We start from the raw sequence: 21231 nt of genomic DNA, 5'->3' as shown, positions 1-21231 counted from the left end.
AACAATTATGCATTGTTGCTCTGATATAATTTTTATTAACTATATTTGAGCGGTAATGTCTAAATAAAAACTAATTGTCGTATACATAAAATATTTCATCTAGATGCTTTTGTTGAAGTTCGCGTTACATATCAAAATGAATTTCATTGGTTGGAACGTTTGCAAACTTTCAATCCAGGTGTTCTCATCGAGGTCCGCATTCATGTTTCAATTCAATACACAATATTTCATCTAGGTGCTTTCGTTGAAGTTCGCGTTACATAGTAAAATGAATTTCATTGGTCGGAATATTTGCAAACTTTCAATCCAGGTGCTCTCATCGAGGTCCGCGTTCGTGTTTCAATTCAATACACAATATGAAGACCAATATGGTAAAAAAAAATAATTTTAAACTCTACGATGTCCGAGTAAATAAATAGAATTTAGAAAATTAAACACTTTTACGATTCTTCCAACACAATAAAGATACTATCCTTTTCGCCGATGAATAATTATTACTATAATATAAGAACTAGGATTTGTATACTATTCAATTCGAGAACAGTATACCTAACAATATATATGTTCCTGATTTGATTTATTCCTCGAGAAAATAAATTTGATTTATTCACTTGAACTTTGAAAAAGTTACATTAATATATCTTTTCGCATCCTTTAATTTAAGGACTAGTCCGCATATTTCGTCTGTTCTCGCTTCAAACCAAGCCATCATAAATACATCAGAGAGTACTAAAATTAAAGCATTTATTTAAAAACAATCCCCATCTAACTTCAAAGTATGAGGTAAATCTATTAGTTTACGCTAGCCAAGCAACCAACAGACAAAATAAATCTTGTCTCCCCGATCGAGACTATCTATAGACACGGAATAAAAAATATGGAAATAATAGCATGTTAGCTATAGATTGGTTACAAACACATTTATGCAAACATGAGGCAGCTGTTTCTTTACTGAACTGGTCAGTGGTAATACAAAACCAGGGTTTCAAAAAGATGAAGAAAAAGAAAAAGACATTTACAATTTATAAAAAAGAAATCAGAAATAGTGTTTAACTGAAATTGAACAAAAAAGAAATTACAAAAAATATAGTCTATAATATGTGAATATTTATTTAAGAAAGCTAACAATAAAATGAAAGAAAAATATGTGATGCTTAAGAACATTGACCTGGGCCGTAACAGCCTTATGTTGGAAATTTTAAAACAAAGTTGAAACAAAGGCTTGTCTTCATATCAAATTGTTTTCACGGCGAATGTCTTGCAAGAAGCAAACTCCCATTACTCCGGTGTCGCCCCTGCATGTTTTTGCGTGATCCATGCATGTTTCTGATTTACTTGTCTTTTGTTCATTTACTGTCCTACTGTGTGGCTATAGTCTAAGTGTAAATTGTCATTTGAAATACTTGAAACTTGCTTATACTGGTTGGTTACACGTGAAACTTATGATAATGGTTCATGCATAAATCACCGGAATTTGGTACACGTTAAATGCACGTTATTTTTAAAAATAACATTATTAAAATAATATCTTTTTTTCTAAAATTTAATTAAAATCATGAAAAATACCTTCATATTTTTGCAAAGTTCACGTGAAAATAACATGAAAAATTTCACGTGTAATTCATTTGAATTACTGAGTTTTTTACTCCATCATTTAAGGCAATGGTGGTGTCGTTGCTTTATCCATGCAGAAATATAGTACTTTAAAAATATGATTCAGTAAACAGTTTTATAATTGCTCGGTTTTTGATGGTTGTTTTACGTTCAGTGGCAAATAGTTCATGCATGTTCGGGACAATACAATACAAGCTCAGTAAGTCGGACAAACAGTGCAAATTGTATGCAAAATTTCACAAAGTTCAACAGTGTCATTTGTGGAAAATTATTTACGAAACAAATCTTGAGATTATACATGCATTCTTTAAGTAAAACAAACTGCAAATGCGAAATATAAAAGGTTCAGCTTGAAATTCCACATGTAGGAGATGTAAGCCGGAGTCTGCTTGCCTTTTATATTTTAGCAAAACGTCTAATCCAGCTACCTGTCATGAACAAAAAATAAAGGAAACCAAGACGAAATGCGCACCTTGAATATGAGTACATTTTTGGTAACACCAGGTACATAATTTAAACCTGAAGTAAAAAGACAGCACTCAGTCCTTAATAATAAGCCGTATAAACCCTAAATGTATACACCAAGTGCGCGATTGACGGTCGAACGGACACGGGTGAAACAGCATGATGATACGTGCTCTATTAGGATATTGGTGACAAAACATATTTTTGAATATGCAGTTCATATAATGGAATGGTAATTTTCAAATATAAAATGAAGTAGCAGTATAAGCGAGCTAACATTTCTGTTAAGACCAAAGTTGGTTGGTTAACTTATTTTTATTTGAAATCAACACTTTATTGTAAACAAGCATTTTTAGCATGTTTCGGTCCCCTAATCGAGAGAGTACTTATTTTTGTGAATCGAATGTGATGAAGCTAATTTTGAAGTTAAACGTTTTTTGAAGCTATATTAGAATACCATGGTCAACCAATACGGTATGTTTGTTATATATGAGTCAAAGAATATGTGTATTTAATAGAAGTTTTTTGGTAAACTATTATAAAGAGTATTTTGACCATTTTATCGTAACTTTTGAGACGCCGTATATTGTAAAAGAGAAAACATAGAAATGTTTAATATAGAAAAAAGATAGACCTGGTATAAGACATATATTTGGTTGTCAGCATTATATAATGCATATAAAATCACATATAAACTATAAGAAAGTATTATTAAATGTGTGATTTTAGATATTTTATGATCACGTGTTCTTGCTGTATTTTGTTATGGTAAAGTGTTCATTTTGCTGTTTCAATTCTTTATTCTATTTTTGTGTATTTTTTGTATTTCAGTTAATCCTTTCATGTGTATTAAGAGAATTGAAATAATAAAGAACATGTGAACTGATTCGTAACTAATTACTGATGGTATATTTGGGCCCACAACCCTACATTACATTAACGTATTGACTCGAAGTTATGGATATAGAAGCTAGTGAACTTGGTGAAGAACAGACAGACACGGAGGAAGATTTAGACTCAGCGTCTGCAGAAATGGAAAATACTGCAAGAAAAAGAACCTTTACAGAAAAGGGTAAATTATATGAAAAGAAAACAATCGATGACATGTTTGAGGTTATAAAGAGACTATGTGAAAACATTTTGTCATTCGTAGAAAAAAATGCACCATTTGAAGTCATAAGAAGTAAATTTTCACTATGGATGGATAAATATGAACATTATTTGGAGCAACATCAGAACTTTATGGCAAGAATAAGGGAACAAGAGAAGGAAGAGTACATTTATATATATGAAGACAGAGAAGCATTTTTATGTGATTTCAAAAGAACAATTGAAAAGTACTTTTCTGATTCTCAGAGCCAGACAAGTTCTAGTCATAGAGGTGACCGTTATACTAGCCGTCAAGGTCCTGCGTCGCATCATAGTGACCAAAGAAGCACACATAGCAGTCGTTCCTCTATATTAAGTAACATATCATCAAAGAAGCTAGCCGAAGAACAACAAAGAGTCGAATTAGAATTAAAGAAGGAAGCTTTGAAAAAGAAGAGATTGCTAGAATTGGCAAAAATCAATATTCAGATGGATGAAGAAGAATTAGATTTATCAACAGGAATTGCTGTATCAGATGCTAAGACAAATATATTAAACAAGTATGAACTGTTAGAAAACGTAAAATCAGAAACACAAAGCATACGTAGTAAGATATTGTTTAAAGAACAAAAACAAGATAAATTTGCTAAAGTTAAGTTAAATCCGCATGCACCACATTTTGAACCGAAAGTTGAGAAAGTGGAAAGGTCAACAAATAAAGGCACAACAAATATCGGTACAGCCACTTTAAGTTCTACTTATTACAAAAGTCCAATAACCGAAAAGAAAGAATATAGCACAACTACAACTAATAGACAAGATTCTGGACCTACAGATCAGAACAATAATTCAGAAGCCATTACTGCAATTGTAAAAAATCTGAGAAAACCTATGCCAGAAATTAAAAGGTTCTCAGGTGACCCATTAGAATTTAGAAAGTTTGTGAGACAATTCACAGTTAAAATAGTACAAAACAGTGATACAGAAGATGAAAAGATGAACTATCTAGAACAATTTACTTTTGGAGAAGCACACAAAGTAGTGTCCGGCTTCAGTCATTTAAGCGGTGAATATGCTTATCAAGCCGCAATGGAACAGCTTGAAGAAAGATATGGCAACAGTGAGGTTATAGCTAATGCCTTCATTAAGAAAGCCCTTGAATGGCCAACACTGAAAGCAGGTGATTCGAAAGGTTTGGATGAGTTTTCACTTTTTCTAATAGAGTGTGAAAATGCAGCACATAGTATTAACGCTTTACGTATCCTAGAGTACTCAGAAAATATAAAGCGACTCATGTGTAAATTGCCGTTTCATCTTCATGATAGGTGGAGAAGTGTTGTTCTTAGAATAAAAACAAACAAAGAGACAGTTCAATTTGGTAATTTTGTTAAATTTGTGAAGGACGAAGCTAAGAAGGTAAACGACTTAACATATGGTAGTTCAGCAGTAGGGACAAAAGGAAAAACTGAACCTGCGAAGAATGAAAACTCGAGACGCAACTTTCGAACCGGAAACAATGCATTTGCAACCGATTTAAATCGAGAAGTAAAAAAACCACAGTACACTAGTGAATGTTCATACTGCAAATCTAAGTCACATAAGTTGGAACAGTGTAACGTATTTAAAAAGTTACCTACACCTGACAAATACAATCATATGAAAAGTCAAGCACTATGTTTCGGATGTTTGAAAAAAGGACACATGACAAGAGATTGTAAGTACAGATTAACATGCTCTATCTGTCGTAAAAGACACCCGTCAATATTACATGATGAATCGAAAAGTAGCAATAAAGAGAACAGCGAGAAACATTCTGTCGATGAAGAAAACCCAAGTGCTTGTCATATACCAGAAATTGAAATAGTTAATCAATTAGGGGCCGGTAACAAGTCACACTCTTCATGCGCAATGGCCATAATTCCGGTTAAAGTTAAACTAAAAAACAGATCACATGCTATTGAAACATATGCATTTTTCGACACCGGAAGTAGTATTTCTTTTTGCACTGAAGAGATTATGCATCAGTTAGGCGGAAATGGAAAAAAGATGGAAATTTCATTGAACACTATGGGCACCCCGCATAGAATGTCTACCTATGCATTAAATGGACTACAAGTATGTGATATAGACACTAACTCTGTTATAGACTTACCTACTGTGTATACTAAGGATAAAATGCCGGTTGCCAAAACACACATTCCTACAAATGAAGAAATTGTAAAGTGGCCTCATCTGAACAACATAGTACTTCCTGATATAGATGGTACTATCGGCCTGATGATCGGTAATAATGTACCCGATGCATATACTCCATATGACATTGCTACTGGTCCAGCAGGTTCTCCTCATGCTACAAGGAGTAGATTAGGTTGGATAGTATGGAACTTGATTCGTAAGGACTCAATTACAGAAACGAATGCTGTGGTGAATCGGGCACAGCTCACAGCAATCCACGAAAATAATAAATTGGATAGTCTTGTGAGAAAATCAATAAATTTGGACTTCCCAGAACTGCTTATTGACGATAAAAAAGAGAACTCCATTGAAGACAACTATTTTTTGAAACAAGTGAATGAGTCTATTGAATTTGAGGATGGACACTACCAAGTTGCCTTACCTTTTCGAAACAAAGAGGTGAAATTTCCGAATAATGTGTCTCAAGGATTAAATCGTCTTAAAGGACTTAGAAACAAGATGACAAAGAATCAGAAGTTTAAGGACGACTACGTTTCCTTTATGAACAATCTTTTCTCGAAAGGTTTTGCTGAAAAGGTAGCAATAACTGAGTTAAACCAAGAAGATGGAAGAGTCTGGTACATTCCTCACCACGGAATTTATCACAACAAAAAACCGAACAAGATTAGAGTAGTATTTGATTGTTCTGCATCGTACATGGGAGTCTCGCTGAATGCATTGTTATTGCAAGGACCAGACCTTGCTAATAATTTGATAGGAGTACTTTTACGATTCCGTACGGAAAAAGTTGCGTTACAAGGTGACATAGAAAGTATGTTCTACCAAGTAAAAGTTCCACTCAAAGATAGAAACTTATTGCGATTTTTATGGTGGCCAAATGGAGACATGAACAGCGAACCAGAAGTATACAGGATGACCGTTCATATTTTTGGAGCTACATCTTCTCCAAGTGTTTGTAATTTTGCGTTGAGACAAACTGCACAGAACTATGGAAACCAATTCGAGCCACAAGTTGCAGAAACAATTTTGAACAATATATATGTAGACGATTGTTTAGTATCGACCGAATCAGACGAAAAGGCAATATCGTTAGTAGATGGTGTTAGATCTCTTTGCACAAAAGGAGGCTTTAATATGACAAAGTGGACAAGCACGAGTTCAACTGTAGTAAAATCAATACCAGACAAGAGTCGCACAAAAAACACTAATCAGCTTGATTTTGAGAACGAATCATCCATTGAACGAGCGCTAGGAGTATCTTGGTACATCGATAGAGACGTATTTGGATTTCAAATAAATACCAATGATCATCCTCATACTAAGCGAGGAATATTATCAGTTGTAAGTTCTGTGTACGATCCGTTAGGAATCGCATCTCCTTTTGTACTCATAGGAAGGTCAATTCTTCAAAATTTATGCAAACAACAAGTTGATTGGGATGAAGAAATTAATGAGACAGATGAGAAAAAATGGATCAGTTGGTTGAATCAGTTGAACGAGTTGCATAATGTTAAGATTGACAGATGTTACAAGCCGCCAAATTTTGAAAATGTAATGTCAACACAAATTCATTGTTTCTCGGATGCCAGTGATATCGGTTATGGCATGGTTTTCTATCTTCGTTTTATTGATAAAACTGGGAGGATTCATTGCTCATTTGTTCTTGGGAAATCACGAGTTGCGCCTCTGAAAACAATTACCGTGCCTAGAATGGAATTAACTGCTGCAGCAAGAGCAGTTCGATTGAGCAAAGTTATTTTGCAAGAGTTGAATTACAACATCGATAAAGTGTTCTTTTGGACAGATAGTATGACAGTGCTGCGATACATTTTCAACAGAAATTCAAGATATCATACGTTTGTTGCAAATCGTCTTGCTTTAATACATGAAGCTACCGACAATTCACAGTGGAATTATGTTAATACGAAGCAAAATCCAGCTGACTTTGCTTCGCGTGGAATGACTATTTCGAAATTTGAACAAAATCCTCAATGGATCAGGGGACCAGATTATTTGTGGTTACCAGAATGTGAATGGCCACAAGTATGTGTGGACTTGAAATTTCCAGATAATGACTCAGAAGTCAAACGAAAATCAGTGGTTAATGCATCAATTGTGGACGATGATTATGATGAATTTAACAGTTTTGAAACCTTGATTTCTCGATGTTCTGACTTTGACAAGTTGAAAAGAATTGTAGCTTGGTTGTTGAAGGCCGTAAACAACTTTAAGCAAACCTACCGAAGAAAAAACGACTTAGCAAATGAGAATGAAGATAAGTTACCTACACAAGCAAAATCCAAGCGACTAAATGAATCGAAGGAACTAGTCAAAACTCTGAATCTAAAAGTACAGGATGTACACAACGCAGAAATGACTATTATTCGTTTTGTTCAAAACCAACATTTCGATGATGAAGTACAGCGATTAAAAGATAAGTTGAATGTTAAGCGAACATCAAGACTGTTTAAACTTGACTCATATATTGATGAAAAAGGAATATTACGAGTTGGTGGGAGATTAGCAAGATCAAATCTAACCGAAACATCGAAGCATCCAATCATACTGCCAAAACAATCTACATTATCATATTCAATTATACAAGGAATTCATAGATCGATCGGACATTTAGGGAAAAATGCTATTTTGACCGAACTCAGACAAAAGTATTGGATCATAGGTGCTAACGGTATAATCAAGAATATTGTCTCTAAATGTGTCAAATGTAGAAAATATCAAGCACCCATCATGCAACAGAAAATGGCGAATTTGCCCAGCGAAAGGGTGACTCAAGATACTGCACCGTTTACAATCGTTGGTATGGATTACTTTGGACCTTTTGCAATTAAACAGAGAAGGTGTACTGTTAAACGTTACGGTGTGATATTTACATGTCTCAAAATAAGAGCAGTACATTTGGAAGTAGCCGATTCCCTAGACACCAGTTCTTGCATTAATGCAATCCGGCGATTCATTGCACGCAGAGGAGTACCCAAAATTATTCGATCGGACAATGGAACTAATCTCGTAGGTGCGCAAAGAGAACTTAAAGATGAAATTGTTAAATGGAATCTGAATCAGATTGACAATTTTATGCTTCAAAAGGGCATCGACTGGAAATTTAATCCTCCAGCAGCATCTAATTTTGGTGGAGTATGGGAAAGACTCATTCGATCTGTAAGAAAGGTTTTGTATTCTATTTTGCAGGAGCAAAAGTTGCGTTTGGATGATGAAAACTTGCAAACATTATTTTGTGAAGTTGAAGCTATACTAAATGGTCGTCCTATCACAGAAGTACCTAACAGTGTGAATGACTTGAATGTGTTAACGCCAAATGATCTTCTGCTTCTTCGTTCAGGAGAAAGCGCTCCCCCAGGGACATTTGTTAAATCCGACAATTGTGTTCGTAGAAGGTGGCGACAAGTACAATATTTGTCAGACTTGTTCTGGAATCGATGGACAAAAGAATATCTTCCTTTATTAAATCAGAGAGCTAAATGGAACAAGAAGGAAAGAAATCTTAAAATCAATGATCTTGTTCTTATTGTTGAAAACACTCCGAGAAATTCATGGACAATGGGACGCGTCTTGGAAGTCATTACGGACAAATTTGGAACAGTGCGTGTAGCGAAGGTCAAAACTGCTTCTACTGTATTGACCAGATCAATTGGAAAACTGTGTTTGGTTCTGGAAGCTGATATGGACAATGTTAAATGATTGTTTTTTAATTTTGATAAGACAGTATTGTTATTAGTTAGATATATTTTGACATTTTGAAACCACTTAGGTCTACTGTGGTTAGTTTATAAGATAATTGTGTTCTTGCATGACCACAATTAAGGGGCCGGTATGTTAAGACCAAAGTTGGTTGGTTAACTTATTTTTATTTGAAATCAACACTTTATTGTAAACAAGCATTTTTAGCATGTTTCGGTCCCCTAATCGAGAGAGTACTTATTTTTGTGAATCGAATGTGATGAAGCTAATTTTGAAGTTAAACGTTTTTTGAAGCTATATTAGAATACCATGGTCAACCAATACGGTATGTTTGTTATATATGAGTCAAAGAATATGTGTATTTAATAGAAGTTTTTTGGTAAACTATTATAAAGAGTATTTTGACCATTTTATCGTAACTTTTGAGACGCCGTATATTGTAAAAGAGAAAACATAGAAATGTTTAATATAGAAAAAAGATAGACCTGGTATAAGACATATATTTGGTTGTCAGCATTATATAATGCATATAAAATCACATATAAACTATAAGAAAGTATTATTAAATGTGTGATTTTATATATTTTATGATCACGTGTTCTTGCTGTATTTTGTTATGGTAAAGTGTTCATTTTGCTGTTTCAATTCTTTATTCTATTTTTGTGTATTTTTTGTATTTCAGTTAATCCTTTCATGTGTATTAAGAGAATTGAAATAATAAAGAACATGTGAACTGATTCGTAACTAATTACTGATGGTATATTTGGGCCCACAACCCTACAATTTCCGTCATTTTGTATTTGGTAGAAAGTTGATTAATTGGCAATTTTACCGCACCTCCTTATTTCATTATGGTTGGAATTTTCTCCAGAAGAACAAAAGTTTAAGAACTTAAACAAATATGTACTAGGAGACTGAAATGTTACTGTGATAATTATACTTATCAAAACTTTCCTATTTAGGGAACCGTCGTTTAGTAAACTGACTACAAATTAGAAATAAAAAGATACTCGTCCAATAAGCATTAGTCACAATTAATTTGCTTGGTGTATTTGGTTTTGATGTAGTTAAATGTCCAACTGTAGCTATCTTATAAATTGCATATCCCATATCTCTATTAATCGTTCTAACAGCAAACTGGTGTACAAATAATATGTTACATATATATTTTTTTATTTTATTTGTACTTGTACTTTTTATAAATAAAGTCTCATGTTACCCCACTTCCATAATTATCAAGCGGTAACGTATATATTTCATTTTGCCTAAATGTTCGTAAATTTTGTCGATTTCTTTGAAAAAATTATAGGCAATGATTTAAATTTTAACAGCTAAAGTTTCAAGTAACGGGTGTAAATTGTAGGATTGATTGTTGGTTGCTTAACGTCCAGTGGCAAATATTTCATGCATGTTCAGGACGAGAACAAGTTAACACTAACTTGAATACAATACTAGGTAGGTTTTGTAATAGAGCCGATCCGGGAAAATGTTTGAGAAAAATTTGGACTGACACTGGACAATGAGGGTATATTATGAGCAATCTTTTCCAACTCAAATCACACACAAAAAAAACTACACTACCAGCGAGTACCCATGCAAGCGGAAATTAACACGAATAGAAAATCTAAATGATTTCAAGATCTAGCTATTTCAGTCTCTTTCTGCTATTTGAATACTAATATAAAGTCAGTCGTTTGCTTGTAAATTTCGAGAATTTTTTTTATAACGAAACCAGTCTTACTTAGTGACTTAAGCCAGTCCCAACTATTAGCTTGCGTTTATAGACGCAAGTGGATACTTGGGACTGGCTTTAATCAGACTCTAACGGGACCTCATTTTTTTTATTTTGTTTTTTCCAAATCAAGTTTCTATGTATTTCTCAGCCTACGGTAACCTTCTCAGGCCTGATTCCGATGTTACTGTATGTCCTGTGTAAACTTGGTCTAGCTAGCACTTTATTTTTAAAATGTTTCCGAAACGAAAACGGTTTTATGAGACTGTTTACATTTGGAACACATAGAATGTTATTCGGCAAAATAACCAAGTTAAACCACCTTTTTTTTTACATTGAATTTCCATACTAACAAACTATTTTTTGTTTGAGTTTCAAAGTCTGCTTGTATTGTACTTTTTCGACTTATTCTATCCGTATTCTCATCCAAATCAATTTCCTTTTTCCATTTTGTCCGAGCGGTGATTTTGACGACCATTTTAACACGAATTAATAGTTGTACGAATTCCCGTTTTTTTACACATCATCCTAAGTTTCTAAAGATACATGTAAGATTTTTATTTTCAAAACAAAATTTCATGAGGATACAGCGTGCATTATGAAACGTATTTATTGCAAAATAAACTAAGAATGAAATAAAGTGATAAAACTCAGTCTATTTTTCATAAGAACATATAGATAAATCGTGCAGATGCTTCGATATTAAAAAAGGAGAATATAAATTAAAAGTATATAGTAATTCATTTTTAAAGGTTAAAAATGAGCAGAAGAATTGCTGGAACACGATAAAGCAACCTATGTCAAAACGTTTACCGTTACGTATTGCATTCAAACTTTCGACACTCTGCATCTAGAAAAAGTTACCATAAAAATGTCAAATAGTTTCCAAAAATATTTTTTTTCATTATTTAATCACTTTGTGATTGCAGAACCGGCTGTGTGGCACCGTTAAAGTCCACAATTCCTCTGAAGTCCACAACACCGCTAAAGTCCACAACAAATTTCCGCTAAAGTCCACAACGCCGCTAAAGTCCACAAACTTTCCGCTAAAGTCCACAAAATTACCTCCGCTAAAGTCCACAAGAAAACGCCGTTAAAGTCCACAATAACAAGTTCCGCTAAAGTCCACAAAAAAGCACCGTTAAAGTCCACACCAATTTTTTTATTGTTAAAAACATATTATTCGTTATTTTTTATCCCGTTAGTACAATACAAAGCATTGGCCTTTCTTCTCGGTATTTTTTTTTTTATCAGTTTGATACTTGAAAAAAGTACAGTATTGGTATATAATTTTGTTCTATCAATTTTGATCTTGATGGCCAATTTGGACATCATTTCTAAAAAGTTTGTAAATTCGTTATTTATTATTACTGCATTCAACAAGTAATTTTTTTCTCTTATTCTTTGCATATAATCACTTTTTGACATAATTAATGTACAAAGCAAATGTGCCTCCTAATCTATAACATTTGAACGGCATGCAACAATCTTGATTATATTATCATTTAACAAAAAAATACTAAGTTTATGAATTCCCAAAGGTCTCCTGTCGCAAAACTTTTAACCAACGTTTAACGTTATTAATTTCTGTTATGATTTTCAGAACGGAAAAATGAAGCCAGTATGATAAATTCCAAATAAAAAAGAAAATATTCTATGCTTTAAGTTATATTTTTATCGATTAGTATCAGATATCGATGCGTTGAATGGGTTTCTACCAAAATGTCACAACAAAACCTGATTTGATCGATATAGGAAGATGTGGTATGAGTCACAGTGCCAATAAGACAACTCTCTATCCAAGTTAAAATTTATAAAAGACCATTATAGGTCAAGGTACGGCCTTCAACACGGAACCTTGGCTTACACGGAACAGCCAGCTATAAAAGTCCCAAACAATTACAAGTGTAAAACCATTCAAAAGGAAAAACCAATGCCCATAAATGGGGCTTAAGAAAATATACATACACTAGTTGTTTATCTTGGTAAAGTGTTTTAATCACATGTAAAATTACTGACAAGATTAATTTCTATAAACTCACAAAACGCTAAATCTGTTCTACAGTATTAAACCAATAAAATTGTATTGAAAAGAACAGAAACATTCTTTGATATTATATAATTCGTAAAAGTTTCAGCTAAAAACGTCATACTAGTCTTCCATTTAGCCTTTTCACAATACTAAAAAAAGTATCTTTAAAAGAGAATAAAGAAACGAAATTAACTCTGAAAGCGATACCGTGAACTTTGATGTGACGTACATTTTATCAATCAATATGACTATAGGATAGTTCAACAATTGTTGGTGTTCGGGTTCAATGCAAGATGAACGTTTCTATCGCCTTTATTCTATATCCACATCCTGTCTTTATCCTATTTCCACACCCTCCAATGCTCATAGACACTTATTTTTATTAGTTCTGGATTTCTCAACACACAAATACGTCGGCAAGTTTTTTTTTATTTGGTCATACTTTTCTTCGGTTAGTTTTGTTTTTCATTATTGGTGTAAATCAAATTTTTTGGATAAGATATAAACTTTGTGTTCTATCATCAGAAATTGAGAATTAACGCTTCAAAATAGATAAATTACCAAATAAACAAACAAACCTATGAGAGGTCTGCTTCTATTGGTACTAATTTTGATTAAAATCTTACATGAAATAGTTCCTAATATTTGTTATGAAAAATACCCGTAGATTTTATGATATATGTATAACAACTAATTATAGGTGACAAATACTTCTGACCATTTTTACTTTACTGGCTTATCGGTTTTTGAAGTACAACGTTCCTAAATGTTCTAAAAACTTATCTTCCAAAATATACATGTATGTTCTTCCATAACTTCAATTGCAATTTGAGCATTTGAACTTAATTTCAAACTAAAAAATGTAGCGTCACTTTTTAGCTCACCTGGCCCGAAGGGTCAAGTGAGCTTTTCTCATCACTTTGCGTTCGGCGTCGTCCGGCGTCGTCGTCATCGTTAACTTTTACAAAAATCTTCCCCTCTGAAATTACTTAAACAAAGTGTAACTAATCTTATCCACAATCATCATAAGAGTATATAGTTTAAAAAATGTGTCCGATGACCCTGCCCGCGAACGAAGATGGCATACATGGCTAAAAATAGTACATAGGGTAAAATCAGTTTTTGGTTTATATCTCTGAAATTGAAGCATTTAGAGCAAATCTGACGGTGGCAAAAATTTTCATCAGATTTAGATATATCTGCCCTGAAATTTTCAGACAACCAGTTGTTGGGTTGCTGCCCCTGAGTTCTTTGCTATTATCTTAGATATTATTATAGTATCTAATGATATCTTATACTATAAATTATGATTTTAACCTTATTTTAAATGATTTCCAAAGGATCAGTAAGTACAGGTGAGCGACACAGGCTCTTTAAAGACTCTAGTTTATTTGGTTAAAGTTTTTATTTCATTTTCTGACTCTTGATAAATTTGACAAATGCACATGTATGGTCGACCTCATACTAAACCATACGGGTATACTCATACGGTACGAGTATACGTTCAGGTATACTTATATGGTCCACATTGTACGCGTAAGGGTTCAAATCAGATATACTCTTATTGTCTGGAACATATTTACATGTAGCATTGTTGAAAAAAAACCTCATCATGGATAATACACAATACAGAACCACATCCGCGTATAATTTATGCAATTCATCTTTCATTCTGAAACAAATTAATTTTCCTTTTTGAAAACAAAACAAACAGTTGTTTATAATGTCTGTGTCATTTTGGTCTCTTGTGGACAGTTGTCTCATTGGCAATCATACCATATCTTCTTTTTTATATGCAAACCAAAGAGTGATGTAAATCTGCTGAGCACCACAAAATGTATGAATGTGTGGTATTCTTTATCATTATTTTGATTTCAAAAAAGAACATGATGGATTCAAGTCTATTTTTGAGATTTACGGACCGTTTTGGCTGCTGTGGAACCTAACAGACACTGAATGGAAATCTTACTTATGTTTTATAGATATTGCAAAGGAAATTTAAATATCAAATATAAGCTCCAAATTATGTCTCCAGCATATACATAAAGAGAACGCTATGTTGGAGTTTCTTGTGGATGAACAAATATTTACTAAAAAATAAAAAGAGTATAATAGTTAGATAACTTTTCAGAAATGTTGTCTGTTTGATTGATAGAAAATCGCATAAAATTCGATAAAGCAAATACTATAATTTTTTCATTCATCAAAAATATAATTTATGCTGACAAGAAATACTTTCTAAGAACAAAAGTCCGCGCTTTTAATTAGATCTATAATATCGGGTGTAAAAAACAGAAAATTGTCTTTTGATAATGAAAACAAAATGTTTGGACTTTAACGGTGCTTTTTTGTGGACTTTAGCGGAACTTGTTGTTGTGGACTTTAACGGTGTTTTCTTGTGGACTTTAGCGGAGGTCATTTTGTGGACTTTAGCGGAAATTTTGTGGACTTTAGCGGCGTTGTGGACTTTAGCGGAAAATTGTTGTGGACTTTAGCGGTGTTGTGGACTTTAGAGGAATTGTGGACTTTAACGGTGCCACACGGCTGCATTGACTTGTTTGTGTGAACGTTATTCGATAACGTCAGGAACGATAACTCGTGGCGTAACGTCATAAGTCGTGTCAACTTACTGTCAAGACAAACGCTTTTATATAAATAGAAAATAAAGGAATATGGAGTAAACATACACGGGACGTAATCGCACACAAAGTCAATGCTTAACAAAAATACAAATTATCAACGGTCAGCGTTTTTATTCCTGTTCATCTTTTATAGTCGCTAAAGGGTCTTCAACAATGAAAGATTCAAAAGTACCAGAACAACAAAAAGACACTAGCAAGAAAAGATCTGAGAGTACTTAAGTTACTGACAGCTAGTTCACACTCTTACGCTTGAAGTCTTCCTGTCCATCATCCCGCAATCGTTATTTTTGAAGACCATAAGTGAATGAATAATTCGATTTTCTGTCTCAGGACCTGCGCATATATGAAATACTTACCACTGAACATTGAACCAAGTAAAATCCAGAGTTTTGCATTTACAAGGACGCGTACGGATGAGGATTAAATATAATCTTTATGATATATTCACTTGTACTTTACCCTTAGGCTGTCTTCGTGTACTGTAATTTATGATTTAAAGGAATACGAATACTTTGTTTCTCATAAAACTTCAATTACTAGTTATCAAGACCATACATAAACATAACTATAAGGTAAAATTATTACATGCATGTGTAAACGATACAATTAAATTAACATGGAGTGCTGACTTTCACATTTATATTTTTTACATAGTTTTTCTTATATTACAGAGGGCCCTCATGGGGTTTTTGATTATGTGATTACTTGGCCGTTTTTTTAAATGATTATTTGATTATTAAGCCAAATATTTCATGATTATTTGATTACCTAGGACTGTATTTTTAGTTTATGATTATTTGATTACTAAAGATAAGCAAATATTTAATGATTATGTGATTATATTGGCAAAAAAATGGTGATTATGTGATTACTAGGACCCCCCCCCCCATGAGGGGCCTCATTACAGTATTTGAAGAGTTAAAATGTTGATCAACTTTAAAGATATATTAGGGTTTGACTAACAGTAGTTCCGTAAACATTTCCTTCTTTCTATAGTTTAAATGTTCTACAATTCATAATGAAATGGAACTCGTCATCAATGTTGTTTGTGTCACAGACCACCTTCTAGACTCACTGAGCGGCAAGTGGCGACTACCACCTATGCGTATTTGCGTAATATGTGAATTTAGTAAGGTAAAAATGAAAAGCAGTTTTCAAATTGTTAATTGTTTTTGAAAATACGATAACATGAATTTTTTATGCGATTCTGCAATAAAAACAAAGCATTCTTGTTGAAACTGGTCTTTGTTTTTTTTTTTTTTTAATACATTTTGATACCCATTTATCACAACCATTTAATTCGAAATAGTTGTAATTTGCAATTTTTTTAAAGGAGTAGGTCCAGTAGGGCCGATTTTGGCCTCAATTTTCAAGTTCATCTGACGAAATATTTTAGACACTTTTAAAACACTTAAGTGTCTATTTCAATTGATTCAATTAGTTTTTGTGAAAGATTTTAACTGATTTAGTCATTAAAAACGCACCGATTCAAGCTTGAATATGAAAAATCTATCAAATTTGCCAAAAATCGTCACTTTTCAGATGGTTTTTGTCAAAAATGAAAGTGGCCGCATCCGTGTTCATCCTCAACCTTTATATATATTATGTATTATCATCAAAAACAACTTACGTTTCAATATTATGAATGAACATGAATGCGGCCACTTTCATTTTTGACAGAACCCATCTAAAATTTAACTAAAATGCTAAAATTGTGAAGATTTCAGTAATTTAGCATGACTTTATGATGCTAGTATCCGATATATGTGCCATGTATTGTCAAAAACAGCCCATATTTATGTAGCAGAATCATTCTACTTTCCAATAAATAGCTTAACGATTACAGTATCACAACTTTGTTAAACTGCTATATTTTTGGGGCAAAAAAGGGGTCTTACTGAACCTACTCCTTTGTATTTTATCCTCACCAGGTAGGTGAAATTATGTATAAAATTCAATTTAAAGAAATTGCGAAAATGCATTACGAGCATATTCTATAATTTTAAGTTTGAATCAAGAGTCTTAAACTTTTTCAAATATCTGAGACTACTATAACACAGAGATTGGTCACTACCGATTTACCGTGTAGTGTGAGTCTCCACTTTTTCAGCTACGTTAGCTACGTTAACATAAAGTAGTTTCGTATTTAACGGTAGTTTCGTATTTAACAGTAGCAGACGACATATATCACCACCTAATCACCGAGACTACTAATTGTCTATATCAGTATCGGATATAATTAAAAGTAAATTAAAAAAAAAATTAGATGGAAAAGGAAAATAATTTATTAATATCTTTGTTATCACTATTCATATCTATATATTTTTATTTAATCAGTTTACAGTTCGTTAATAAATTGTAATTATGCGGCGAAAATGCAAATGTGATTAATCTTATCCATCTTAAAGTTAGGTACATTGTTTTGCTACAGGTCCGTTAATTGTATCTAATATACAAATATTTTACCTGTAAAGACAGGTAGTGTCAATAGCTGGGTGCCAGAATACACGACGGAGTCGCGTTAATTGCAATAAACTTTTATTCCGTATACTTGAAAGGTATTTTCACAGCTGAGTATCCAAGATACATATTTGCAGTAATCCTTGTGGTTTGATTCGGGAGGGTGTGGAAGGGGTTTTACAAGGTAAAAAATGTAGAGAATGTAGAAAAATGATAGTCAACTAAAGATTAGAGAAGAGAAAATAATAAGTGTAAAAATTGAAAACTGAGAAGAGAAAAATGGCATAGAAATTATAGGAAACAAAGAACCCCCGACCCGACCCTCATTCAGATTATCCAACGCTAATTTTATTTTTCAAACCATTTTTTTTTTCGGTTTTAAGATTCTTTATTTCTCAAACACCATAAAGTTACAATGGTACAACGACGTTCATTAGCTTCCCCTCTCTTAATTCTTTTTTTTTTAATTTCAATCTGATAATTAGGTGGTGAGGTTTTTTCCTGATCACATTCCTTTAGTAGGAGGGGTGCTTATCCCGAATACCGGGCTTAAAAACACGATATCCCGAGTTCCCGACATCCCGAAATTAGTTAAAAAAATTTCCGGATCTCGAAATGGTCAATCCCGAAACCTTGAGCTTAAAAACGCCCGATCCCGGAGTCCTGATAAAGGTCATACCCCCTCCCCTCATTTATATGTATGTGTATGTCAAAAGACAGGTCACAATGACATAAAAAATAAAGTGACAAATGTAAAAATAAGAAGATGTGGTGGAAATTTAAATGAGGAGACTCAACCCAGAGACCAAATTACACAGTTTTTAATTCTAGGAAATCGTACGGCCTTATAAAGTGACCAAAAGCCATTCCACATAGTGAGCTATATAAACATGGTAAAGATAGTATATTGTTGTTTCCAAATTTTATTTCGAAAATTAAAATCCTTTTTCAATTGATCAATGAAAAGTGTGGTGGTGAAATTTTGTCAAATTTTCAATTTCTAAGCTACACGAGAACGCCATCGGCAAATATTTCTCGAATATTGGGTTCATTGCGTTTTTACAGAATCTTAATGACGTACACTATTTTATGTCACCTAGTGATTGAAGCTGTACCAAGTATCTCAAAACTCAATTATATTTGGAATATCACATGTTGTTTTTAGTTGACAATTTCCAAAATATAACAACACCTCAATTAAAGTCCCATTTTCAGTGAAGTATATTTCTTGGTGCATCATGGTGTTATGTACAATTAAATGTGTAGTGCGGAACTAGGTTTTATGACGAATTGTAAGATATTCTAAATGTGAAAAGCTTCCAAATTGCCAGACTAAATACTGAAGATATCTAAAAAAAAAACAAAAAAAAACTTGAATGTTGGTTGCTTAACGTCCAGTGGTTTAAAAACTTGAATATTGTCAATTGCTTGTGTCGTAGGTTTTAGTTATATTATATAACGTTGTGCACTTCGTACATTTTTTGTAACCCAAACAATCAAGCTACTTAGATGAAAAGAGTTGACAACTGCTTTAACCACAGCAAAAATAATATGCCCGTTTCCGGCATGATGACCAAACACTTGTGGTTCACCCTAAACTAGACCTAATCACAAACTAATACATTGTTGACGCCGCCGGAAACAACATACCTATGTCTCGCTTTTTGACTCTGTCAAGGCGAGACAAAAATGTCCCATGCTACTTTTTTTATGTGCCTGTATCAAGTCAGGATCTTGTATTTCAGTGTTTGCTATGGTTCGTGTCTATCATATTTGATTTTATTTGCAAAGTGCTTTGTTAATGTAGACTTCATGTTTTCTCTACTGAATTGTTTATAGTTTTCACGTCAGGGACTTTTGAAGCAAAGTTTAAGTTTTCTCATTGTTGAAGGTAATTACAGCGAATTCCAAACTACCAAAGGCTTTCAATAGTTGTCTGATTCTGTCATTCAAGATCATTTTTAAAAATATATCATAATCTCCTTATGTTTTTTTTTGGTACTGTTGCAAATGACTATTCCTTTAATATATCAAGATGTGTGGTTACTTGTGTGTTTTTTCATTGAAGTGTCATCCAAACTTCTGCAATCCTGTCTTCGTTTAAATGCATTTAATAATAAAAATATATATTAAAATACTTAAATATTTATTTCTAAATTCTCAATATACTGAGACAAGCATGACAATATGGCAATGAAATTCAAAAACAATAATATTTTTTTTTAATTGATGGAGAAATGGTTCTGTTCCCTTTTCCTATACCTGTACTTCGCTCTTCTTCCAATGCCAGCTGATTTCTTTCTGCGAAGCATTCTTAATCCTACAGTAAAGAGTATATCAGATTAGAATAATAAAAAAGAACCTTTATCTTATAGCCTATTCTAAGACAGTTATCTAAGATGAAGGCTCATCAGTAATTGAACAATCATGTCAGTATTTATCAAAACATTTATACTGATAAAGCAGACCAAGTGCAAGTACTAATAATAATATAATGTTTGTAGCATTAAGGATACAAACTCTATATGCAGACAGTCTGACAAGGCTTCACACTTGCATTGCATAAAATTATTGTTCTAACATGAAAAGACTGCTTTTATATTATCAGCCGAATCAAATAAATGTCTGAATTTCTTAAAGTCATATGAAACGAGTGAGTGGTGAAAAATAATGTTTGTCCAATTCTTGAACCAATGCATGTATACATCATAAACTTAGTCCTCTGTGCACGATTTTATCATTATTTTCGCAAATATATCATATAATCGTCAATTTTTTTTTCTCTTTGTTTGTTATGATTTAACAAATATGGCTGCTCATTAAATGCCGTGTTTTGAAGCCGAGTTTTACCGATTGTCACCTTATAGTAAACAAATCACAAAAAGCATGGGTATTGAGCACGTGTTTAACATGTATAATCAGATATTTGTTTATTTCAATGACAGATCCATGCGTATTGTGGTCACCGGATTTTTACGAGGAGGGTTACGCTCGGGTCACTATGCATACGGAAAATATGTCGGCGAATTGCTTCCTGGAAGCAAGCAATTAAAAATAAGTAAACTTCTTCTAAATGTGGACAAATTAAAGAATTTTCCTCAGAAAAAAGTATATGTACATAAGTTGTATAATGAAAACTATCCATTCAGTTATAAAAAACATATGCATATTTTTTTTTTAATTTGAGGTTTCTTATGACTTTAAATTTAAAATATAAATGAACCTATCATTCATCATCAGAACTCATGTTGTGTATGGACCTTGTCACGTGTGATTCAGAATTT

At 33.0% G+C, this 21231-nt stretch overlaps 1 protein-coding gene across 1 annotated transcript; it reads left to right on the top strand.

Moving 5' to 3' along the window:
* The first annotated feature begins 2444 nt into the window (after nucleotides 1–2444).
* Nucleotides 2445–9818, top strand: LOC139498984 (uncharacterized). The gene is made up of 2 exons (XM_071287629.1): nucleotides 2445–2553; nucleotides 2911–9818. Exon 2 carries the CDS (start codon nucleotides 3037–3039, stop codon nucleotides 9079–9081), a length of 6045 nt encoding a protein of 2014 aa, XP_071143730.1. The 5' UTR covers nucleotides 2445–2553; nucleotides 2911–3036; the 3' UTR covers nucleotides 9082–9818.
* The last annotated feature ends 11413 nt before the right edge of the window (nucleotides 9819–21231 follow it).

Source organism: Mytilus edulis, chromosome 12 (assembly GCF_963676685.1).
Source record: "Mytilus edulis chromosome 12, xbMytEdul2.2, whole genome shotgun sequence".
NCBI lineage: Eukaryota > Metazoa > Mollusca > Bivalvia > Mytilida > Mytilidae > Mytilus > Mytilus edulis.
The sequence above is the reverse complement of the archived record's forward strand: the minus strand, read 5'-3'. Positions and strand labels throughout refer to the sequence as shown.

Coding starts and splice junctions, on each gene's coding strand:
- LOC139498984 (XM_071287629.1), top strand. CDS start 3,037: ATGGATATAGAAGCTAGTGAACTTGGTGAAGAACAGACAGACACGGAG.